At 43.8% G+C, this 25,532-nt stretch overlaps 1 protein-coding gene across 5 annotated transcripts in view; it reads right to left on the bottom strand.

Moving 5' to 3' along the window:
• The window catches only part of MARF1 (meiosis regulator and mRNA stability factor 1), a 41,679-nt gene that overhangs the window by 8,502 nt on the left and 7,645 nt on the right, over nucleotides 1-25,532 (bottom strand). For 2 of the 5 annotated variants that reach the window (XM_081256343.1, XM_081256347.1), the window contains exons 4-22: nucleotides 25,026-25,200; nucleotides 23,721-23,947; nucleotides 22,540-22,657; nucleotides 21,536-21,708; nucleotides 19,364-19,789; nucleotides 19,014-19,171; nucleotides 18,767-18,925; nucleotides 17,034-17,226; nucleotides 16,149-16,327; nucleotides 14,596-14,676; nucleotides 11,747-11,983; nucleotides 11,502-11,621; nucleotides 10,618-10,796; nucleotides 9,105-9,325; nucleotides 8,198-8,340; nucleotides 7,505-7,638; nucleotides 6,175-6,377; nucleotides 5,272-5,499; nucleotides 1,388-1,618 (exon numbers count right to left, since the gene is read on the bottom strand). In XM_081256343.1, coding sequence (XP_081112469.1) covers nucleotides 1,388-1,618; nucleotides 5,272-5,499; nucleotides 6,175-6,377; nucleotides 7,505-7,638; nucleotides 8,198-8,340; nucleotides 9,105-9,325; nucleotides 10,618-10,796; nucleotides 11,502-11,621; nucleotides 11,747-11,983; nucleotides 14,596-14,676; nucleotides 16,149-16,327; nucleotides 17,034-17,226; nucleotides 18,767-18,925; nucleotides 19,014-19,171; nucleotides 19,364-19,789; nucleotides 21,536-21,708; nucleotides 22,540-22,657; nucleotides 23,721-23,947; nucleotides 25,026-25,200 — 3,585 coding nt within the window. The remainder of the gene's footprint in view (nucleotides 1-1,387; nucleotides 1,619-5,271; nucleotides 5,500-6,174; nucleotides 6,378-7,504; nucleotides 7,639-8,197; nucleotides 8,341-9,104; nucleotides 9,326-10,617; nucleotides 10,797-11,501; nucleotides 11,622-11,746; nucleotides 11,984-14,595; nucleotides 14,677-16,148; nucleotides 16,328-17,033; nucleotides 17,227-18,766; nucleotides 18,926-19,013; nucleotides 19,172-19,363; nucleotides 19,790-21,535; nucleotides 21,709-22,539; nucleotides 22,658-23,720; nucleotides 23,948-25,025; nucleotides 25,201-25,532) is intronic. The other 3 variants (XM_081256344.1, XM_081256345.1, XM_081256346.1) reach the window with 3 other exon arrangements.

Below are 25,532 nucleotides of genomic sequence, written 5' to 3'. Positions count from 1 at the left end.
CAAGGATAAGGGCAGGGCCCAAAGACAAAGTATAGTCTAGAAAGTGGCTCAGGGGAGATTGATTGTTTGGCCAAGGACAGAGTTTTAAAATTATTTAATTATTGGTCACGTGGTTGTATGATAACAATGGTATAATCATTGTTTTCTTACATTGCGGGATTTATTTAGTTAATATTCTATTTAGAATCATTTTCTTTTGGGGGACTGGTATTAAAGTTACTTTGGCTTCATAAAAGAAGTGGTGTGCTTCCCATCTTTTTTTTTTTTTCCCCAAGTGATCTAGAAGTGGTTTTTAAAAAGTTGGAGTTACTTTTTAGGTGAGTTAAAACCCAGTTCTTAACCCATCTGGTCCTTGTGCCTTTTGTCAGTGGTAAAATTTCAATGATCTTCAGTCTTTTTTGTGTTAATTGGTCTAATTTTTAACTTCTTAAAAATTTGAGTCAATCTTTTTTCCTCAGGATCTTATCTATTTCCTCTAGGTTCTTATATTTGTTGTCCCACAATTGCACACAGTATTCTCTTACTATTCTTCTAATCTCGAAGTATCATCCTTTCTTTTTTTAAACTGCACCGTGCGGCTTGTGGGATCCTAGTTCCCTGACCAGGGATCGAACCCGGGCCCCCTGCAGTGGAAGCAGGAGTCCTAACCACTGGACCGCCAGGGAATTCCCAAACTGCAATTCTTTTTTTTTTTTTTAAGATTTATTTATTTATCTATTTATCTATTTATTTATTTATGGCGGCTGCGTTGGGTCTTCATTGCTGAGCACGGGCTTTTTCTAGTTGCGGCGAGCCAGGGCTACTCTTCGTTGTGGTGCGCAGGCTTCTCACTGTGGTGGCTTCTTTTGTTGCGGAGCATGGGCTCTAGGCGCGTGGGCTTCAGTAGTTGTGGCTCGCAGGCTCTAGGGAACAGGCTTGGTAGTTGGGGCGCATGGGCTTATTTGCTCCGGGGCAAGTGGGATCTTCCCAGACCAGGGATCAAACCCATGTCCCCTGCATTGGCAGGCGGATTCTTAACCACTGCACTACCAGGGAAGTCCCCCGAACTGTGATTCTTGAAAAGCCACCTGGTGACCAGCCAGTCAACCTTCCCTTCTGCCCTGCATCTGACTGGCAGACCACCACATAAGCGATCTCCTTCAGAAAGAGGTAACAGCAGCAGAATCTAGCCTGTTACAGGAAAAAGGCACCCCAGTCTAAGAATCTGGAGGCCAGGGCTTTCATCCTGGCTTGTCATTTGTTTGGGCAGGGTGCCTGCACCTGCCAACGCCTCTGTCTGTTCGTCTATAAAATGACCAATCAGTCTAATCTAGACCATTTGGTGATCTATAAATACCCAATACAAGAGTTTTCATTACGGTGGTTCCAGAACCATTACCATTCATACCTCAACTAAGTAAGGCAGACTCTTCAGAAGTTCGGTCAAAGTCATGAACCCATATTCACAGGGGTTGAGAGGAGTACTGTGGGTGGTTTCATAGTGTCTCTTGAGCTCATCAACAGAAAGATGGGCAGTTCCCTCCCAAGACATCAGCAATACCAGCAGTTGGGCAGTGAGAGCACGCAGAGACTTGCGGTTGATCAGCTGAATCTGTTTGCCAGATTCCATATCAGCAACCTGGAGAGAACAAGAATGCAAACTTTTCAGAACTCAAGAGAGACAGCCTGGGTCATACCTGGTTCATCTAGTTTCACTTTGGCAAACGAGACCAAAAGAGGAAAATCTCTAAGTTTTTCTCTTATTTTTTATTTTTATTTTTTGCTGTACGCGGGCCTCTCACTGCTGTGGCCTCTCCCGTTGCGGAGCACAGGCTCTGGACGCGCAGGCTCAGCGGCCATGGCTCACGGGCCCAGCCGCTCTGTGGCATGTGGGATCTTCCCTGACCGGGGCACAAACCCGTGTCCCCTGCATCGGCAGGTGGACTCTCAACAACTGCGCCACCAGAGAAGCCCCTCTAAGTTTTTCTCTTAAACTGAAGTAAAGTGAGTGGGTTTGCAGTAGCTTCTTTGGGACCCCAGACCAACACTTCAGACCAACTGCAGCAGAAATCATTCTCTCTCTCCCTCCCTGCTGGTCCATAACCAGAAACTTCCATCAACACCACCGCTCCCCCAAGAGAAGGAGATAAGACCGGCCAGCTGACATCCATTGGCCCAAGCTTGTGAGTTAAGGGTTGGTGTTCTCTGGAAGCAGGAGGTGGTTAGATTGCAGGCGACCCTCCAAAGAGCTGCTCTGCAGTCGACTTGCCCGACGTGTGTGTCCCAGGGGCTAGACACGGGAGATGACACAAGGCTTTCTCTGTCCAAGGGCAAGCCGCATTCTTATAGCCCATAAGCACTTGAAAAAAAGCTGGTATTTTCGTGTCTGACTATATGTCTACTTCTCGATTTTTCCAGATTCTCAAGGAGATAAAGGGTTTAACTGATTAAGTGCATTGGGAGGGAAACCTTGTGAAAGAGACACAGGTTATCATTTGGGGACCAAACAGCATGTGAAGAAACAAACATTTGGTGGCTGAGACCTGCAGGCCTCGGGCATGGTGCGGGGGTGAGGGGGGCCGCGTCTGTGAAGTGAGCCATCATGGGAGTGAAAACAGGCAGAGCTTCAGGACACACGCTGCTCAGGCCTGGGCAGGCGAACCACTGCTATCACGGCTGTTTTCCCCTTTATCTGATTTCCAGCCAGGACCATGGGTCAAGCTCAGGGGCTTTGGACCCTCGGAGGCAGAGGGTGGGTGGCACTTGAGGAGCCAGACCAGTACCAGTTTGTCTTTGGAGCTGACACCCACCCAGAGCCAGGGCGGGAGGCTGGTGGGTCAACCCTGACTCCACTCATCGTGGTTATGGATCTGTGAAGATTCAGACTACGGATTTCCTCAGCAGACCTGGGGTTTAATCAATCAACAGATACAAGCCCAGGGGAGTCCGAGTCATCTTCTTAGACGCCCAGACCATTATTAAGAAAAAAAAATTAAAACCTGCTTGATGCTACTTAGATACATCTCTTGATTCTCGACCCAGGCTACACATTAGAATCACCTCGCGAGCTTATCTGTACTCTGAGGCTAAGAGCACACCTGGCCTCATTCTATAAGAATCACAGAGGCCTCAGTATTTCCCAGAAGCCCCCCGGAGACCGCAATGTGCAACCAGGGTAGCAAGCTGGAGCCGCTCCCATCTTTTCCCGCCTTAATGCTTACACCCGAACGTCCCAGTCGTCGGCCCTTATTCATCACAGTCGGCGGTCGTGGCTTAGTCTTCCAATCCACTGAAGCCCTCCAACTGCCATCACCCTGAGCAAATGAACATCCAGGGGGCCTGTCCCACACCAGGGCCTTCAGTTCCTCAAGTTCTCATCTCCAATGACATTCTCTTCTACTCAGTTCCACTCCAGACCCCACCCCAGGCCACACTGGGGACCTTGTCACGGCCCACTTCCAGAATCACTCATTCAAACCTCCCACAGGTCCTGCCTGAAGCAGATGCCAGGGTTGGAGACAAGAAGGCGATCTGAATGCTCAATTCTTATGTTTCTTCAACTTTGCCAGCATGGACTCCTACTTCCTCCCGATTCACAAGCCCTCTCTTTCCTTCACTTTCCTCTTTTATCCATCTTGGCACTGATAGGCCATTAATTCATGAACATTCCTGTCAATACTCTATCTACACTCCTTTGTCCCTATGTCTTTTCATTGCAAAAACCCATCTGGCAAAATCCCACCTTGCACCCAACGCTCTTGCTTTCCCTGAGTCTGTACCCAAGCAGCCACATCTCCACTGTCTCCACAGTCTCCACAGGAAACCTACGTGCACCCAGCCCTGGGGAGCTCCACGCTCCCAGCACCCGTACAGCCTCCCTGATCAGGCCCCTCTCCCGCTCACCACTGACAATTCAGACCTTCTCAGCTCTTCAGTGTGGAATCCCGTCTCTCTCCCCCTCTCTCTAAGCAGTTGCTCTCACCTTGCACTTGACAGAGGAACAGCTCTGGGAAGGTAATTCCCTCTTTTCCTGGTGACACACATCAAACTCCCCTACATCCGCCTCCACCCTACCCGCTTCCCTTTTGTTAGAATACTAACATCAGAGCTGTCCCTCCTTCCACTGAATGCCAATTCCCATGCCTCTGGCTCCCTCAGGACCCTCACCCCACCACCCTTTCTGGCCTTTGTATATCAATCTCTCTCAAGGAGAGGCTTCTCAGCGGCTCTCAAACATGCCCAGTCTCCCCGACTGGAAAGAACAGCCAGCGAGCACTCACTGGCTCACACCCGCCGTCTCCTGCTCTTCTTCGCAAGCAAACAAACCGAACAGCTGTCTAGTTACCTGCTGCCAATGTCTCGCCCCCGCCGCCTCCTCGTTTCTCAGCCCACTCAGTGCGGCTGTGGTCCCGTATCACTGGCGCCGATCCTGCTCCGGCCGGCAGCACCACGTACCTGCACTCAGCTTGGCCCCGCGGTCCCTGAGTCCTGTCTCACCTGCCCTCTCAGTAGCACCTGGTGCTGCCGGCCGCTCCTCATCCTTGGCCTTGGACGTTCCCCACTCCTAGTGTTCTTCCTGCTCTCCGGCCTCTGCATCCCTGCCTCCCACGAATGGTCCTCCTCCTCTAACTGCCCAGCACAGAAACAGACTCCTTCCAGACCTGTGACTGGCGCTGCCACCACTTCGTACATCTTCCTTCCACTTCTTCCTCCTTGTAGTGAGTTTTCTTGGTCCTGTGGTGGACGCAGCCTGCACACTGTTCAGCTGCGCTGCCCAGGACTGCGAGGGTCAGTTCAGCACAGGCTGGGGAAGAAGAGGCAGTCACCCTCTCCAGTCCGGCCTCTCCAGCAACCAAGGCAACTCTGAGCCCCAGCCTGCTCCTAAACCTACTCCATAAGTGAGTCAGAATCCGGAAAGGAGAGCTGTGATTTCAGTCTCCCCAAAACTTCAGAGACAAAGATCTGTGTACAAGGATCCAACTTCAGGTCAGCAGGACTGAGATTGAGACACCCAAGAATAAACACCCTGGGATAAACTGGCAACTTCGGTTCACAAAGACATTATTTTGGCGAGGCCACTAAAAGACACACAAAAGCAAGACCAAAAATCTAAACTGCCAAACCCAAGTCACCTCCTATTACCCAAAAACGTATTAACAACACAAAACAAGTTGTGAAACAACAGTAAGCAGTGCAAGGTGTAAATACAGAAATACTAAATCACACACAAACATCCCAATGAGGATTATGCCACCGCAAGTCTTACTCCGTGAAAAAAAAAAAAAAAGTTACCTTTACAACATGGCAGAGTTTCTGTGTTAGAGCCGAAACTGAACTGACGTCGTAGTCTTGGAGACGAAATGTGTAACCAAAAGTCTTAGCATATTCTGTAAGCAGATCTGTCATCATAAGGCAGTTATCTTTTTGGGACCGAAGGAGTTTAACAAACTGGGCAGCTAGAGCTTTGAACCGTTCGACCTCTGTCAAAGTGAGGATTTTTTCTTCTCCACATTCCAATACCTTGGAAAACACACAGGAGGAAAGGGAGAGCCAGTTATGACTGTTCACGGGATTAAATGGCATGAAAATGTATACAATTAGGATCTAAGAAGCACTTCAGTGTTCTTTAATGGATGTCAAGTTTCAGTTTTGCAAGATTAGGAAGTTCTGGAAATTAGCTGACCAACAATATGGACATATTTAACACTGCTGAACTATACACTTAAAAATGGGCAGGTAGGTATTTTACCACACACACAAAAAATTTTTAAGCACTGCAGGGGTCAAAGATGGCAATAGTAATAAAAATCAACACTAGAAATCTGGTTTAACTTAGCTATGACTTAACAGCCAAGCATTTGCATCACCTCGTGCCCTCATCCCCACCTCCAACAGAAGAGATCTGAAAAATATGGGGCTCATGGGAGAGGATTCAGTTTATGAAACAAGCTATGTAATCCTTTTCTCAACAGATAACCTAAAACTAACCTGAAGAATGATTTCTTTATTGAAGGAAAAACCACATTTACCTAAAAATACTAAGAAGCCAACAACGCAGCTTCTCTGACTGAAGTATTTCAAAATTTCATCCTATTTCATAACTCCCTACTTCCCAGGCAAACAGGTCTGAAAGAAAATTTTTTTAATTCCCCCTTATATTGTTCTGAAAGATATAATTAGAATTTCTTCACTTACTTGTAAAATATCAGGTATGGCTTCAAAAAGTTCGAGTAGTTTGGTAAACCCATAGTATGCGAGTTTGCACTGCCGGCCAAAGTGGTGATGGTAAGAGGGGATAAATTTATTAAAGGGCATCCGGAAATGGGGTTGGTGTCGCAGCAAATCCACAACATCCTTGGAGAACTGTTTTGTCCTTTCTATTTCATCCTGGGTACGTTCTTTAAAAAAAACAACAACAAAACAAAACAAAAAAAACCCCATAAGCTACAATCTTCTTCTATCCATTTGTGCTTAACATTATTAGTGTAGTTAGTCCTATGCACTGGTTACAAGAGATACCATCTCTGCCTTCCAAACACACACAACCTAAAACAAACACACTCTTCTCTTTCCAGATGGTTTTCAAATTCAGTCAAGGGCAGAGCACCAGGAAGTCATGACACACACACGCACACATACACACCTATGTAATTTCAGCGTACAAACTAGAAATCATTTCTCTAGCCCCTCCACCTCCCCACACCCACTCTACATATATGAACATGACACACATACATGTCTCTGTACTTGAAAAAGTAATCTAGAAATTATATTACTAAACCACGCTTCTGAATATTAACATGCTTTGTTTATTCATCTGATCTTCAGTTAAAATTGCTAGCAGCAAAGAGTATCAGGCGCCAAAAGTTTAACAAAAACACAGGAGAGAAAAGTTTAACCTTAGATTTCTGTTTCCATTATATTTTAAATTAGAATTACGAAAAGACTGGCATTAGTCATTTTAGCTTTGGAATACTATGATTTCATGGACATCAGTGTCCTGCAAGAGCACAGTTTAAGACCCACTGACCGATAAGAGCGGGAGAACACGACTGTGTGTAGATTTAATTTTTCTATCCTAGTTCCCACCCCAGACCTCAACTGGAACTACTAAAACGTGGAAGATGAAACATCCATTTGAGTCTTCTTTCCTTCTCAAGTGTGTTATCTCAGAGTTAAAAAGGAGAGACAAGCAACAGTCACGGTAACTGACTCAAGTGGATAATTACAGCATAAACAGCCAGAGACAGGTTGAAGGAGGCAATTTCAGAAAGTGCTGGTTATACCCTTTTTTCCCCTTAGAGTGAATTTTGAAAACATAGCCTGGTTTTCTCCTTGACAAGTGGCTTCCCCACTCTGAGGACACTAGGATCCACTGCCTGGCAGAGCAGTTTTCACACTGCACTTTCCATGGAATCTTCAGGAATCACAGAGAAGGAGGGGGAAAGTGCATCCCTTGTATGATTCCATGTTAAAATGACCACTGAGACAGACAACTTTCTTCCAGCAAATTTAAGTCACATACCTCTTTTGGGGATACAAATCACCATTTCGTTATCTTGTTGCGACAAGCAGATGGTTGTGTCTGGAATCTCTGATACGATATCAATCAACTCACAAACACCATATTCAGTGACATCCCAGTCCTTTGAGAAACACCTAGGTTTTAACCATGGAAATGGATGAAGAATGAGAAGTAGCATTTGCCAAAATAATTTATAAGTTTTCCAAAAGAATGCTAAATGGAGAAGTTAGATGATTATTTTAAATTTGGGAGAACAAGTGTTTTAAAATATTTGCTTTCATTTTTAAAACAAATACCATACGCTAACACATATATATGGAATCTAAAAAAAAAAATGGTTCTGAAGAACCTAGGGCAGGACAGGACTAAAGACGCAGCTGTAGAGAATGGATTTGAGGACACCGGGAAAGGGAAGCTGGGACAAAGTGAGAGAGTAGCATTGACATATATACACTACCAAATGTAAAATGGATGGCTAGTGGGAAGCAGCCGCATAGCACAGGGAGATCAGCTCGGTGCTTTGTGACCACCTAGAGGGGTGGGATAGGGAGGGTGGGAGGGAGACAAGAGGGGGGAGATATGGGGATATATGTTTATGTATAGCTGATTCACTTTGTTATAAAGCAGAAACTAAAAAATAAAATAAAATAAAATAAAATTTGCTTTCATTTTTTTCCCTTCTCATCAACTCACCAATGATAAGCCTGCGTGAATTCTCTCACAATAACTTGTTTGCTGGCTTGGGATTTGAGAAGTTTTAGTAAATCCTGAGTAAAGCGCTTCACCTGGGCCCTGTGGGTAAGGGTCAGCAAGCGTTTGGAGCCCATTCCAAGAATCTGCAAGCCAAACACTTTGGTTATTTATACTCATGAGACCCTGGCAGATTCTGACTTTCTTTTTGATGGCTCTCTCTCTGGCTCTCTCTCTCTCTCTCGTTACCACTCTCAGAGAACAAGTCCTTTTATGTGTGATATCTGCATTTTGAAACACACAGACCAACAAAATGTAGGTGTCAGAATGAACAACTGCTCACGTGCCTGGGACCCTTTTTTCCTTGCACACTCTTTCCTAAATAGTCATGAATATAGAAATAAAAAGCATGTTATCAGCCTGGGCAACTAATTTTGTCTTTAAAGGACAGCTCAAGTTTTGCAGGCCATTTTTACAAGTGGGAAGCTATTATAACACCTTAAGTTAATAGGCAAAGACTCCTTAGGAAGCACTGTCAGGCTCCAGCCCAGTAACTGGTCTTGAACTCCTTTGTAAGAAAGGTAAGCCCACGTTACAGCAGCTCCTGGGTAACAGGGAACAATTCTGGAGAGGACTCTGCTAGGAGGAAGGAGGGCAGTCTATAGAGATGAGAAGGAAGTACTCCTCGGTGCACTTAGGAGTTCCTTTGGAAACTCACAGCTTTCTGAAAAACTGAGAGGCCACATCGTGTATAAAACATGTGTATAAAGGAAGTTTTTACAGGATGTTTGCTCTGAGCTGACTTCTTAGGGATTAAGTTACCAGCTACCCTGTTTCTTTGGTGGAGATAGCCAAAGCCACGGAGGAACATTTCCACTGTTAAAACAAATAAACTCTTAGCACTCCTTACCTGCAACACATGAGGCACTGCTTCTAACAATTCGATCAGCTTGGAATATCCATAGTCTGATACCCGGCATTGCTTTGCAAAATGATGGTGGTAAGATGGGATGAAATTACTAATCGGTATGACACAGGATGGCTGGCTCTTCAGTAAATCGATCACTTCTCTACTGAACTGGATCAGCTGGGGGTTACCCACAGGACTTTTAGAACGCAGAAGCCAAGGATCTAAATATGCGGGGAGAAAAAAGGAACAGGCACAAGAGATAAAGCATGACTGCAGCCGATGAAAGAAAAGTAACTAACCTTGCATTCCCTTGCTGGAACTCAATAATGACCAAGCACACAAGACCAAACAGCCGCTTTACTTCTCAGCTGCTAAACCCAGGTCCTCTATAACCAAGAGGCTAGCCCAACTTCTTTACAGGCTGGCAAATGCTTCCCCACTACTTCTCTAAGTCAAGTTGCCAAAGCAAAGCATGGTTCACCATAGTGTGAACTTAAAAGGGAAGTGCAGATACACAGGTAGTTTCCAGCTTATAAACTGGTTGTATGTCAAAGATCCATTTGTAACTTGGTCACTAACATACTTTCCCACAGAAACAAAGTTATAAATGGTCATGAAGCAGGTAGCCCAGAAGGGCCTAATTAACCCAGAGAGGGGCTGCAAATGTTGTCTAGGAAACTATGGAAAGCAGTGATGTAAAACTAGCATGAGATAAAACTAAGAAACAGGTTTTTGCAATTATCTTGAATGTTCACCTAATTAAGAAGTTTTAATTATTTTATTTATACAAGTGTAAATAATCAGATGGAAAGCTTTATAAGGGGATAGTGGGCTAATGACAAAGGAGAAAGGAGGGAGCAGCATAACAACACAGGATGGGGAGGGTGTAGGCCTGAGGGGAAAGGTAGGAAGAAGCTTCGGTACAAACAGAGCTCCCTTGTTATCCTTACCTTTCTTCCTACAGGGCAGGGGGAGGTGGGAGGAGAAGAGGATGAGGAGAAAAGGAGGAAGTGTTGGGGGCCAAAGAGAAGGGAGAGTCGATATGAAGGCAACAATTCACAGTGCTGTGCACAGGTAGCAGGATTAGACACCTGCAACTCGGGGTGCCAGAGCTCAGAAACTCATCCAAATCTCGGTTCAAATATCCCAGTCCCTTACATTTAGAGTTAAATCTATTTTCACATTGATCAAAGTCATAAATGTTGATCAAAATAAATATCCAAAGTAAATACTCAGAGATATTTCCTTCAAATAGCTGAAACTATTTTTAAAGGGCAAGCCAAAAAAGCTTTACAAAATTAGATAACCAGAGAGACTTGTAACTGTGGAATTTGGATATTAAATTTTTAAATAATTTATGCTGGTACTTTCCAAAAGTCTAGCTTTGCCAAACCTTTAGCACTCTGGAGTTTTTAAAAGATCAAAGGAGACACCCACGGTGCTTTATGACGGGCAAAGAGTGCTGCTATTTAAGAGAAAAGCCAACAGCCTGGACCAAATACCTGAAACCTACCTGTGTTTGGAGGCGGGGGCTTGTTGTGAATCCACTTAACTACTTTGATGCCATTCTGTGCAGTGGCGATGTTCACACCTGGCACGCAGGTGATGAGGTGTTCCAAGGGAACACCCCCCCCTCGGTTTTCCTGCACTACTTCTAGTTCACCAAACTCTGCGGCATAACAATCTGGAAAACTGAAGTGGGGGGAAAAACAGGTTAATTAAAATAATGGAAAAGCAAAGCACTTGCCAAACAGACGCCTGCCTTTATTTTAACACATCCATTAATAAATAATTTCTGTTAAGATGCCCATGATCTGGGTTTCAAAGTTAAATTAAGGTCCTAGAGAGGCAATCACTGTGGCATTTCTCTCTTTGATGCATTCTGATGGTACCAAAAATTCCTGGGCAATTTTCTATCAGAGGGGGTTAAAAATAAGGCAACAGGGTTGCAAGTTCAATCTCCTCTAACATATCAGTTCGGTGGCTTTAAGGCAACTTGGTTCTGTGTTGGACCCTCTATTAAGCCTACCACGTGGCCCATGGGGTGGCTGAAAGGACTTCTGAATACTTTTCTCCTAACAAATGTTGAAATCTACAACTATTTGAGACCGTGCACTCTCTCGTAGTACTTGTGCACAGCACTTCCAATAATCTTTTCTCTGTGGAGAAGAATCTGCCCTATTCATGCTGATGTTTCTAAAATTCAGCACAAACACAATTTCCTGTTGAAATATCGAGTGAATGGATCCCATTTCAGATACACTTCGACTACAAGTGGTAGCTAAAAACGTTAGGCTGAAGCCTGGTACAGTGCATGCTTGGGGAGAGGTGCAGGCAGGTGGCGGACTTTCTATAAAGAGGAGGACTAAGGCATCACAATGGCTTTGACACGGTCACCTTAATAAAGGCACGGTGCCCTCGTGTGTCTGCAGAAGACTATGAACCTGGGGCGCGAACGTCTTCAGCGAGAGAATCACAAAAGGAATCTTGTAAGAGTCTGGATCAAATTCGTGTTCACTGCCGAAAAGAGAACAAAACAGATGACATTTCTCAGTGGTCTAAGACGTTCCCAAGGTAATTCTAACAGATGCTCCACGACCTTTTACAAAAGGATTACTTCTCAAGGGAAATGGGCAATCTACCTGAAATCCTTATTGGGGCAGTGCTGCCTGCAGACAGGCTCGTGATATTCTAACTCTTCAAATATAATTGGGCTGCAGTTTGTTGAGGAGCCGTCATGTGACTGGGAAGACCCCAAGGGGCTCTGGCGGGCCTGACTGCTGGGTAAGAGACACACCAGTCTGCCATTTCCTTGTTCACGGATTGCGACTGTGTCTGTTAGTTTATACAAATCTGACACATTCAACCTGTGTCCAAACCTAAAAGCAAGGAAAGAGAGAGATGCTGACTTAAAGAGAACGTTTTTCTTTGTACAGAAATTCCTGACCTGTTTAGATAAAGCTCTATAACCAAGAATGGTTCCCCTGTCTCTTTGAAAAGTAAAACTGGGATAATTCTACTATAAATATATTCACCATCAAACCAGTGATGCTTGGCACTCCCTTCCAGTCATCCCTGGCCCATTGCCCATTACAGTGATTATATATATCATTTGGTACCTAGCCTCCGACCCCACACAGTCTCTGTAAATGCCTCACCTAATTTTCTGAGATGGAAAACTATCTGCCATGACCCATTTCACCTTGGCCTCCCCTTCACTTCCAAATCCCTCTGTATTACTTCTCACCATCTCTGCTTCTCTCCCTCAGAAGAGCTATACTCCTTTTCAGCTAACCCTATGCTTCAGCCCCCTGACCTACACTAGACTGGACCCCCCAGTCACTACCCTGACTTGTGTCTTTCATACTTGGAGCTTAAAGGCACAGGATCTGAAGACAGAGAGATTTGAGTTCAAATCCTGACTCAACCTATGTGACCTCAGTCAAGTTATATAACCAATCTAGGCCTCAGTTTTCCCATCTGTAAAATGGGGCGACAATCCCTACCTCATAGGGTTGACATGAGAATTAAATGTGGCATGTATGGAGACAGCTTAGCACAGAGTAAGTGCTCATTAAATGTTAGCTGCTCCAATGGTCTCTTCCCAGTGCCCTGCCTACACGCTCAGATCTCCCCATGACCAACACCAGTCTCAATCCTGGCCCCCACCCCCTACACTGCCCCAACTCCACCTATGTCCAGTCTTCTCTGTGCTTTCACTCAGTCTGGAGCTCTCGCGTCTTCCCTATAATGGAAACAGCTGGTCTCTCAGGAGTTGCCTCTGCTGTTTCACCATCCAGTCTGCCATCCCCTTCCCTCCAGGATTGTCTCCACAGGACTCTTCAGAGTTGGCTCTCAAGTCACCAGTGGCCGCCTCCTCCTCCTCCTCCACCCCAAACCTCACACCATGTTCTCAGGCCATCCCCACCCTGCTGATAACACTCTGGCCTCTGGGTTCTCACTAGCTTCCTGTCCCTGGTTGCATTCCACCCATTTCTGCCCTTTCTCTAGTTCTCCTCCCTCTCCTTTAAGTTCATCTGCTCCCAGGTCTTTCAAGATCATCTTTAGGCAAATAACTGCCATATCTTCAGAACTGACTTCTTTCCTGAGGGACTCCAAATGTGCAGAAGACCACCTGAACTCTCTGCCCAGATATTCCAATAGCCCCCTAAAACTCATATGCCCAAAGCCAAGATCAAAAACTCATTGTAACTCCTGGATGTCCCTGGTGGCACAGTGGTTAAGAATTCGCCTGCCAATGCAGGGGACACGGGTTCAAGCCCTGGTCCGGAAAGATCCCACATGCTGTGGAGCAACTAAGCCCGTGCGCCACAGCTACTAAGCCTGTGCGCCACAGCTACTAAGCCTGCGCTCTAGAGCCCACATGCCACAACTACTGAAGCCTGTGCACCTAGAGCCCATGCTCTGCAACCAGGGAAGTCACCTCAATGAGAAGCCTGCGCACCACAATGAAGAGTAGCCCCCACTCACTGCAACTAGAGAAAGCCCTCGCACAGCAACGAAGACCCAACACAGCCAAAATCAAATAAATGAATTAAAAAAAAAACACACTGTAACTCCTAAACAAGCTTTCTTTATTTCTTCCCTATTTCCAGTTTAACCACACAAACTTCCTCCCAGTCACCTAGGGCAAAAAACTCAGAATCAAACTGACCTCTACTTTTTACTTTGCCCGCTACATAAAACTAGTTACTAAGTCCAATTTCACAGACATTTGAAACTTCTGTGGTGTCTAGTTCCCTCTGTTCCAACAGCGTCTGCTCAGAGCCGGGACTGGTGCACACGCTCCCGTGTCTCCCTCCCTCCCCCATTCACTCCAGCTCAGACACCACGACTGCCTGAAATCTTCCCACCACCACACCTCTCCCCTCCCCTCCTTCCTCCGACACTTCAGTGGCTCCCACTATCCACGGGATAATGGCCAAGCTCCTGGTTCCTTCCACCCTCTGTAACCTCAAGGCCTTTTCTCCTTCCTACTCCTCCTTTGTAATGATAGTTTTCTTTGTTCTATACAATATATGGCGAGTGTCTTTTCCCTTCCAGACATAACAGCCCCAAAGACAAGGGCTGTCTTCCCAGCTCTGCACCCTCCACAGAGCCTTCCGTTCCACTAGTACTTGCTGAGCATCTACTGAGCACTGGGCATTTAAGACATGGTGCTAGGTCAGACCCAGTGCCTGCTGTCCTGGAGCTTACAGTCTAGAAGGTGCTCGAAAATGTTCACGCAATGAATAACAAAACTCATCAGCCAAGTGGAAAAGATGAAAGTACAGCTTTGGGGACTGAGGTCTAAATTTGCTAAAAATGAAAGACGTTCTTCAAATGTGTGTTAAAACTGGAATTTCAATCTGAACACCACTGTCTTGGTCTTATTTCCTCTGCTAGTTCCTTAAGAGTTGCTACCAGTTTTACGCATGGAAGTCACCCATCAGTACTGACTGGATCAATGAAAAAAATAACCCTCACTTACTTTTTTTCATAGATATCTGTAAATTTAAAAAGAGGCAGACAACAGGCGGGAGCATCCTGAAGAATGGACATTGTTTCTGCACTGCAAGAAAAAAGTTTAGTCCATTAGAGAACAGACGACTTCCTCTCCGTTCCAAGTTGTATTTTAAAAACAGAGTTCATAAAATTGATTAACATAATGTGTATGCAAACTAAACATACCCATTTATATCTCAGAGTTGATCTTCCAGAAAAACTTAAAGAACGGACTTCAGGAACAAGGCAATTAAAGAATATTTAGTCACATATACTGGGATTTTTATCAGACTCAAGCATAGGGCTTTGCACACCTGTGTATCAGAAAGACACTGACTACTCACTGAGACACTTTATTCATTCAGAGCAAAGGGCACAAGAGCTTGACTGTCTCCTGCCACAGTGCAGTTCTATCAGACAGATGGGCGAGGAATCCCCATAGTTGAAGATACACAACTGAATACACTGGTTAAGAGTGACTGGCTTTAAGCCATAGGATTATGGATGATTTTTTTGTCTCCTGCTTCTTTTATGTTTCTGAAATTTCTAAATTATCTTTAATGAGTATTATCTTTCTTCTAGGAAATTAAAAAATAACTTAAAATGATGGTGAAGTTTGACTTGCGTATGTTATGAAATGATCATCACAATAAGTGAACATCCATCATCTCATATAGATACAAAATAAAAGAAAAAGAATTATTTTCCTTGTGATGAAAACTCTTAGGATTTACTCTCCTAACAACTTTCATATGTAACACGCAGCAGTGTTCATTATATTAATCATGTTGTACATTACTCCCCTAGTGCTTAGTTATCTTGTAACTGAAAGTTTGTACCTCTTGACTGCCTTCATCCAATTCCTCCTTCCCCCATACCCCACCTCTAGTAACCACAAATCTGATCTCTTTTTCTATGAGTTTGTTTGCTTGTTTTTTGAAGTATAATTGACCTATAAACAGTATGTTAGTTCCTGGTGCACAAATCATTATGCTGTCTGTACACCTTAAACTTACAGGGTGCTGTGTGTCAAAAGCCTATTATGAATAAAACCATCACTAGATTCCCAAGATTAGTCTAGTCGTAATGCAGACTTATGGGGCTGGGTGTCTATGTGACATATCTGCAAGTTGAGAGCTTAGAGCTTTGTAGATCTACCTGTTATAGACAAATCCACCTTCTACTAAGATTGGAAGGTAATATTTCAGACTTTCTAGGCTTATAAACTTTTATTGTAGAGGCCTACTATTTTTAGAACCTGTTCTGGATATGTGGCATATTATTTTACTCCTAAGTGCCTGCCAAGTTTAAGCTGTACTTCATCTTTGATTAATGACTTGAACAAGGGTAAACTATTCTAGCTAGCTTATTTCTAACTTCTACCTTATTTCTAACTCTATCAAGGGAGAAAAAGCATTATTGCATATGTGATCATCACAAGAGGGTTGGGAATGGGATAATATCTATTTTTATTATTTCTGAAATTGTTTCTGGGCCAAAATGTTATTTCCTGAAATAAACGGCTTGTTTGTCCTTTACCTCAGTAAAGAGAGTGATTTATTAGCAGCTCCCGTGGCAAGTGAGACCAGGATCTTCTTGCTGCCAATCTTGTATCTGTGGAGGCTATTCACCGCACTGATTGCTTCTTGTAAGTTTTCCATCTGAACAACAGCTTTGAGCTGATAATCTGTGTGGGGGCTGAGCTCAACACTCTTCACCTGCAGCAGTAAAAAGGAAAACAGAATGCTGATCTACCCAGTCCTCTTAAAACTGAAGGTGAATCACTAGGCAACTGGTTTGTGGACTTCAGTGCTGCCGTGAGGGAACCTGTCTAACTGTGCACTTCTGCTGACCAGAACCTAAGTGAGCTAGGATGGGTGACCTTCAGGGATGTGACACCAGCCTAGCCTGCCTTGTGCTCTGGCACACAATGCTCTCCAAGGCAGGCTTAGGGGCCAACACATGCAAGGAGTCTTTTGCGTCTTCTCCAGACCCTGCCAAAACCTGGGGCATAGCCATCTTAAGTTTCAGTAAAAAGTGCATTTTTAGCAAATTGCACCTAAAAACTGAATCAGATACCGTAAGACATTAACAAAAACAGCCAATATCATTTTAGAACCCTATTTCCATATTTTAGCAGCCAGAGCTAACTAAAACCCATCAATGTTTTATTTCCCAAACAGCCACTTAAATCCCTGCCCATGACCACAAGTGCTTCTCTGCCAGGCTTCTTGCTCTCTTGGGCTGTATCCTAAAAACAATACACAGCACCACCACAAGCAGGCCAGAGGAAAAACGAACGTGTTCAAACTCGTTGAGTGACGCTTACACCGTGCCTGTAGTTATGTGTGCTGAGTTAAATGCACTCAACTTGAATGCCAGCAAGGGGTAAAACAAAGGCAAGAACAAGAGTGAAAAGGTTACCTTGCCGTGTCTAGAAAACGCTTCCTGCATCAGCTGCTGCAGCTCCTTCCGGGACAATCTGTAGTCTAGGTTGCTGATCTGGATGTCAGCACCATTTGCAAATGGGTCTGGGCAGTCGGCACCAAGGCTCGAATTTGCAGCGTTGAAAGCGAGCGGGGATGCTCTGTTTAAGAGGTTTGGAGACATACTCCTGCTTAAAACATACATAGGCTATTTTTAAAAACTGTTATTGTATTTATTCAGTTTATGCCATTCAGATTTTGTGTGAAGCTATATAAAAACAGCTTCCCGCAATACAATTTGATTTTCAATTTTTTTTTTTTTATCTTAAACACACACTGATTTAGACTTATTGTCAAAAATATGACCTGTAGGGCTTCCCTGGTGGCGCAGTGGTTGAGAGTCCGCCTGCCGATGCAGGGGACACAGGTGCGTGCCCCGGTCTGGGAAGATCCCACATGCAGCAGAGCGGCTGGGCCTGTGGGCCATGGCCGCTGAGCCTGCGCGTCTGGAGCCTGTGCTCCGCGATGCGAGAGGCCACAACAGTGAGAGGCCCGCATACGGCCAAAAAAAAAAAAAAAAAAAAAATTACTCAATATCAAATATTCTTTTATTGGATTATTTAAAGCTAATGGCAGAAATTACAGGCAGGCCTAATGAATTAATTTTCCACTTTGTGCATTTATTCTTAGGACACTGAGCATTTATTCTTAGGAAATTAGCTTGCGATATCAATGTAAATCATTTACCTCCCCCTGGCTGTGAAAAAGCCAGATATTCTTTATGTGCATATATATATATATATATATATATTTTTTTTTTTTTTTTTTTTTGGCTGCGCCATGTGGCTTGTGAGATGTTAGTTCCCTGACCAGGGATCAAACCCGAGTCCTCGGCAATGAAAGCATGGAGTCCTAAGCACTGGACTGCCAGGGAATTCCCAATATATTTTTTAAATATAAAGACATTTTATTTATTTTTTGGCCGTGCCACACAGCATGTGGGATCTTAGTTCCCTGACCAGGGATTGAACCCACGCCCCCTGCAGTGGAAGCATGAATTTTAACCACCAGACCACCAGGGAAATCCCAAGCCAGATATTCTTGCTCATATATTGCGGCCCTTCTCCACGTAAGGAAATCTTTTACATGAGTTTGTACATGTCATTTGACAGGTCCAAAGTCATGTTCTATAGTGAGTCTTCACCAACTCAGCAGAACAAATACAATGCTAGAAGGAGCGCATGGGATGCATGAGCTCCTTCTGTTTTCCAAGCTTCCAGAATTACTTAGAGTGAGTTTAGAAAGCTTAAATAAGGTCGGTGTTAAGGTGGTTTACAGAGACCCTCGTTCCTCAAACAGCTTCCTATAATTACCCCACAAATAAGAATAACCAATGCGTGTCAGTTTGGGCCTCTTCCTCAGCACGATGAAGCTGTGAGGACATGGTAAGAACATAACGTGCCTCCCATCATTGCCCAAGGACTCCAGGACAGGCTTCTCTCTCTGACCTCTGCTTACCAAGACTCCCACGTGGAGGAGGGAGAAACAGCAAGAATCACTGCCCCCAAATGTTAGCTATCGTTACCAGTGGAAAAGGGGACTGGTGGAGGAGGGGTGGAAGATTTCTCTTTTAAATATGCACTTGTGTATTGCTTGAATTCTGTTAAACATACATTATTTCATAACCCCTTCTACTGCACACAACCACTCCATGGATCAAGAACCACTCACCGAGAAGACCAAGACTGAGGCGTGAGCAGAGGACCCACTTGCCTGGATGCGATCAACTTGCTAAAAGCAGACGGGTAACTCACTTGGAACAGAGTCTCCTCTTTATCTTTTTTCTCTACAGGAGAACTGGTAACACTGCGGGAGCTGAGGTTCTCTTTTCTAGTGGAGGGAAACATTGCAGGGAAGAGGTCACTTATTTTCCTTCACATCATGACAAGCAGCTACAAGGGAGAATAACGGAACCTACTTCGGATTGGTTTTGTAAACGGATTCTGCCACCCCCGACGTTTTAGGTGTGGGCGCTGCAGCACTTGAATTTCTGTGAGGAGGGGCCACCGGCCTCAGGTGGCCTTGCTGGGGCTCACTGCTTCGAGTGCCAGTCTTCGACTCCATGCGGCATAGCTCCTTAAAACAGAGCAAGGGAGTTTAACAGTTAAGCCCCCAAGATGTGTCAGACCTTGTACAGAAAACACTTGACTTTGAGTATCCTCGAAAATGTAGAAAAGGACACACCAAAAGCAAGCGAGCATATAAATAAAAGAGACCAAGAAAGCAAACCTACCATAAACTTCAGAAAGCAAGAGGTATCACAATTACCTGTAAACTTTTAACATTGGTATTTTTGGTGGCAGATCCAGAATTTGCCTGCGACCCTTTTCCAGGTGCGGCTTTGGCACTGGAAGATGGTTCACTTGTATCTTTGATGAGGCACAATTTTGGATTCTTAAGTTTTTTGGGAGACTTCGCTTTATCAGCAGCTGCATTTGAACTCTTTGTTTCACAGAGTTCACCACTTTTTGGAGTAAATGACACGATGATCCTATTACCAAAGACATCTTCATTTTCCATTCGCTTCAGAGCCCGTTCTGCACTATCTCGGTTTATGAAGCGGAGGATTGCACTGCAGCCTGTGATATTTAGCACTTTCCCGCCACAATTATCGGACAGGCGTCTGAGCCTGTTGCTGATGCTCTTGCCATCTTTATTTGCTGGTAGGTTATAAACATAGAGCAGAGTCTGGCACTGTTGATACAAAGGAAAAGTGTTACAGTGGGTTGACTCGAGGGCACACATTCCATTACAAACAAGAAGAACAATGAGTGATCACCGAACTTTAGCTAGCGACCTTGGAGGGGAGATAACAGAGATTTCCACGGGAGAGGGTAAACTTACTTAGACTGAAAAACATGGAAAAAGAGAAATGTATCTAAAACTATCACTCTGGTGAATGAGAAAAAAATATGTGGCAAGATTGAATGTACTGAATAATTGGTTTTGTTTTTTTTTTTTAAATCATAAGGAATAAGGATCTCTGCAGTGGGCAATCTCTCACCTAAAATACTACAATTGACTTAAAGGCCTTCCGGATTAAAAAAGTGAGTGCCAAACACAAGCGGAATAGAGGAAATGTAGCTATAGCCAAAGACTAAAAACACAATGAAGGGGCTTCCCTGGTGGCGCAGTGGTTGGGAGTCTGCCTGCCGATGCAGGGTACGTGGGTTCGTGCCCCAGTCCGGGAGGATCCCGCATGCCGCGGAGCGGCTGGGCCTGTGGGCCGTGGCCGCTGGGCCTGCGCGTCCGGAGCCTGTGCTCCGCAGCAGGAGAGGCCGCAGCAGTGAGGGGCCCGCATACCGCAAAAAAAAACACCAAAAAACAAAAAAACACAATGAAGAACAACAAAAGTGAATCAGCAGAGCAGCTCCGAAGCCTGAAGTAGGGCCTGTGTATGTTACTCCTTGGGCCAGACCCTGGTACCCCCAACTGTGGATTATCCTTAGCATGTGTTTACTCTCCGGCCAGGCTCTGAACTTGTTGGGTATCAGGGAATGCAGTGGGGCCAGCAATGCAAGTGCCTGAATCTGGGGACGGGGGGCGGGGGGGCAGTCTCGGTTCTGCGGCCATCGCGCTGTGGGACCTCCAGTGGCTTGCTTACTTTTTCTAAGTGCTGACTTCCTCCTCTCTAAAATGAGGAGGTTGGGTGAGATCATTCCTAAAGTGCTTCTGTAACTCTAAAGTTATTAAGATATGTTAAAACTGCATTTCATGAATGGGATTGCCCAGCCTTCTGGACCATCCACACTATAGCTCCTCTCCGTTATTACTGTTTAAAGGTTGCACATACGGTCTCCAGGCAGCTTAAACACAAGCTCAGTGTTGCAGTAAACATTCTTATCCCAAACAAGACTATGAGAAGTGCTCGGCCTGCTGGGAACATGTGCACTTTCTCCTGTCAAGTGGCTTCCCAGGCTACAGGTGTAGCGACCACTATTCTCGTTGTGCCCATGCATGCCAGGGACCACAACCATAGAAAACAGGCTCAGAGGCCTGCTGGAGCTTCAGGATTAAGTGCCACAACTGTACAATCACTCTGCTTATTTGACTCCAACCACACCAGTATGTGCAAATCATCATCATCATATTCTTTACCCTTAAAACCTGGAAGCAAAAAGAGTAATAACTCTCATTCCATTACTTCCATCCCCCTGGCACAAAACATTGCTAGCTTTGGGGACACTGGCAAGTGGCTGTCAGTAAGGTAAATCTGAAAGTCAGTTCCCTATGACATTTTGAAAAAAATAAAAGCAAAATGCATACATGTCAATTCTCTGTATATCTGTAAGAGAAGAAAGTTTCTAGGCCTGTTTCAAAATCTGGCCAGCCTACTACAAAGAAGAGCCTCACCTGGGCTTGGAGACCCCTTATGAAGGGCTGTCCTGAGCCTCTGTAATCTCAACTAGAATATGGCAGAAAGAACACAAACCCACTTACTGGCATTTTTACTGGTAACCTGGGGGGCAGGTCGGAAATGAATTCTTCAAATCTGATCAGCTCATTAGCATGATGCAGCAGTGCTTCTGAGGCCTGGTTTTTATGGACCAAAATTATGTGGAAACCATGCCTGTGTCTCAGGTCACTAAGTTCCAATGCGAAATTGACATCAGCTGAAAGACAAGGTACAGCCCAACCCCCATCCCCAAACATTAGAAACACCTGACAGAGAGAGGTAACGCTAATGACATCTACTGAGAAGGAAGGAGTGGCAGGATTGTATTCTAAGTTGCCACCCCCACCCCTTTCTAGAACAGGAACGCAGTTCATATCAGAAGAATTAACATGGTAAGACAATTTTACATATACTTATACTGAACCCCAAGACACGTTACTTCCAGTAGTAAAAAGGAGCAAATGTTAATATTCTGAGGAGCCCCACCTTCATCTTAGATTTTAAAAATTAGCAATATGGGTTAAAAAAATTACATTTTCTTTGATAAACTTGGCCCCGCAAGAATCCTTAATCAAGTTCCAAGGAGAAAAATACAGAAATCCACGTAGACCCATTTTTTTTTCTAAACAGTTTTCAAAGATAAGCATAGGGCTTCCCTGGTGGCGCAGTGGTTAAGAATCTGCCTGCCAATGCAAGGGACACGGGTTCAAGCACTGGTCCGGGAAGATCCCACACGCTGCAGAGCAACTAAGCCTGAGTGTCACAACTATTGAAGCCCATGTGCCTAGAGTCCATGCTCCACAACAAGAGAAGCCACCATAATGAGAAGCCCGTGCACCACAACTAGAGAAAAGCCCACATGCAGCAAAGAAGACCCAACGCAGCCAAAAATAAAAATAAATAAATTTAAAAAAAAAAAAGATAAGCATAAAATGTCCTATGTATTTCAGCATCTTTGGGGGCATATTTTACTTTAACATATTTTGGTTTCTATGATAATTCACACACAGTGAATTTAGCTGAAATTAGCAGATGTTTCTACACTTACTTGACACAAGAACCACAGTGGCAGGAGCAGTGTGAGTATTTGCAAACCTTCGGAGGCTCTGGCGGAGCTTGTCGTCAGCAGCGTTCTTTGCAGTAGCATTGATGTGGGCAACGGTTACCTGCATTAATTTATAATAAGGACAAATGAGAAAGAGCTGAGGTTAGAAAATCACTACACATTCTGCCCGCCTCTTAATAGACAGTTCTTGAGGAAACTTTTATTATTACTGCCACTTAGGAATGGAAAAAAATTACAGTCAAATCTCAATAATTTCAACTTCAGTTCTCCAGATGAATTAACTGGATCCATTATCCCTACTTTCATCTCTAATCTTCTGCTTTTTCACTTCATCCATCCCCCTTTCAGAAAATAAAAGTGAAATGTGAAGTAAATTAGCTCTCTCTAGTATCTTTTGCCAACAATTTTGTGGGTGGCAGAGGTATGATATATAATTAAGGTACGATTTGGGGCTGAATTTGATGTCATTTCTATTTGTCATCTATGGCTTCCACCATCAGTTAGTGGAAGAGGAGAGGCATCTGCCCCTAAGGGAGCTAAAATGTGTTTATTCCTGTTAAAACTATCAGGCTCACATTAAAGTCTCCAAAGGAAGGAAAGGTTTGAGAGGTGCCTCAACTACATACAACACAAAATAGGATTTATTAGTTTTTACAAGGAACAGAACTATATAATTTTAGGCAGGAATATGGCATATCAATGGAATTACTTGTCTGAAAGTCAGAAGAACTTGATTCTGGTTCCAGCGGAAGAGAACAGACTTTGGGGTCAGACAATCTGGATTTAAATCTAAGCTCATCCACTTACGGCCATATGATCTTAAAAAAGTTGCTTCACCTCTTGGGCCCTTTCATTTGTAAATTCCAAATAATAAATCCTATGAGCCTTGTTCACAAAGCAGTTATGAAAATCAAAGGAAATGATACATATGTAACCACTATACTAGGAAAGCACTAGTCACATATAAGCAGCCTTGTTGAAAGATCAGACATGATTAAATGGTTTCTAGTACCTAATTAAGAAATAATCTTTTGCTATTTTCCTTTATTTACAAACTTAGCACAAATGCATATTATTAAACAAATTTTCAATTAGAATTCTTAAAAAAAACCACACATGCTTATTCTTCTACCAAAATAGATTAAAATTCTTTTTTTTTTTACCTGGCAATTATTCAGCTCTTGAATAACTTCTTTGTTTTCTTTACTGATGTCACACACACAAATGAATTCTGCTTCTCTGTGGCCTTTAAAAAACTTCTCACGAATTCTCTGTACAACTGCAGTAGCTGAGCGGCCAGAGGGGACTGAGCAATTTTCAATATCCCAAAAAACTCCAATGGGGGGTAAGTTTTCTAGCACCTGTCCGGCTAGTGCAACTTCTGGTGACCCTTAAGAAATGTTAACATTTTCAATTACACATGGTAAAGAAGAGGTAAGACATTCAAATAAAAATAACAGGTAGCTACCTCTCATTCTTAGGGGCAGGAAAATGAAATTACTGACTGATGTTAGATTTAAGGATACCAACCTCAATGGCTGGTCTAATAAGACAAACAACCCCAAGTTGCCATAGTAGCTCTAAGTGATTACTCCTATTTTTCAGGAGAGAACAAATCTAAAGATCAAGTCACTTTAAGCCCACGATAAATCCATCACAAAGCATGAGGCGTTCTCACACTGACCAGTTATGCTCCTCTGAACACTAACACATAGGTGAATGGACGCTGCAGCTCTGAGACCTGACCTTCATGTTCCACCCACACTTGTCTACCGACTCAGTGTGGGAGAACAATGAAGAGGAGACGAACAGTGAAGTTGTTATCCTCCTTGATTTTATTTTATTTATTTTTAAAGCACATTTGTTTGTTTGTTTCTGGTTGCGCCGCAGGGCTTGCTGGATCTTAGTTCCCTACACAGGGATCCAACCCGTTCCCACTGCAGTAGAAGCTCGGAGTCCTAACCACTGGACCGCCAAGGAATTCCCTTGTCCTTGATCTTAAATGATTTTTAACACTGCATTAATATCTGATTCAAGTTTTTAAAAAATGTTTAGAGATAAAATATATCAATTACTTTTTGGGGAAATGATCTTAGGTTTTCAAATATTGTTTTTCATCAGCCATTGCTAAATCTTTCTAAATACGAAGTACATCTAGGGAGCATACAACGAACAAGTGTGATTATGAACCTAAGTTGACACCAAGTCCCTTCCAGCATTTCTTTCTCCTAATATACTCCTCGTTTTTCTATACACAGCTTCTGGTCTCAAATAGCATCAGCCCAACATTAATGGCAACTGACCTATTGGTCTATAAGGATAAAAAGATTTTTACCAAGAGATGGAAATGGAGACTCATACACAGTAGCTTTAGAACCACAAGGAATCTTTTTAAAGGTGATTAAATGCAGTGTTAGTATCAGGTATTGAAAACTAATATGCACATTTTACACCATACTGTCATTTACCAAATTTCGAAGCAGCTTTGCCTAGACTGGTCGCCAATAACAACGTGGTCTCCTTCCCTGTTCCTTTGGTTCCACAGCCATTACACAGAGGAATAGTAACAGGTGCAGTTTGAGTAGTTGGAGGTGGTATATTTGGCCAGACTTTAGCAGCATCAATTATACTATTTCTTGCCGGCTGTTTTAAAATTTTTTTAAAAAGAGGAGGAGGTTTCAGATACATTATTTCAGAACCTAGAGTTACACATAACAACTGAAAACACATTCTAAGTGTTTCTCCTTTCTACCTGCTAACCTCTGATAAAACGTATTTTTAAATCACCTTTCCCAAAACTATCAGCTACCAATGCATAAACTCACTTCCAAAGTGACTTGAAATGATCAGGAAAGATATTCACATGATCAGACCTTTACATTCTGGGCCATGTGTCTGCTACGGTGGAGACCCTCAGACACACTTTACATAAAAGGAAGTAACGTCTTTACTTGAACACTGGGTGCGACTGAGGC

The sequence above is a fragment of the Mesoplodon bidens genome, assembly GCF_964165515.1.
Source record: "Mesoplodon bidens genome assembly, chromosome: 15".
Taxonomy (NCBI): Eukaryota; Metazoa; Chordata; class Mammalia; order Artiodactyla; family Ziphiidae; genus Mesoplodon; species Mesoplodon bidens.
This window is presented reverse-complemented; position numbering and strand designations above follow the sequence as displayed.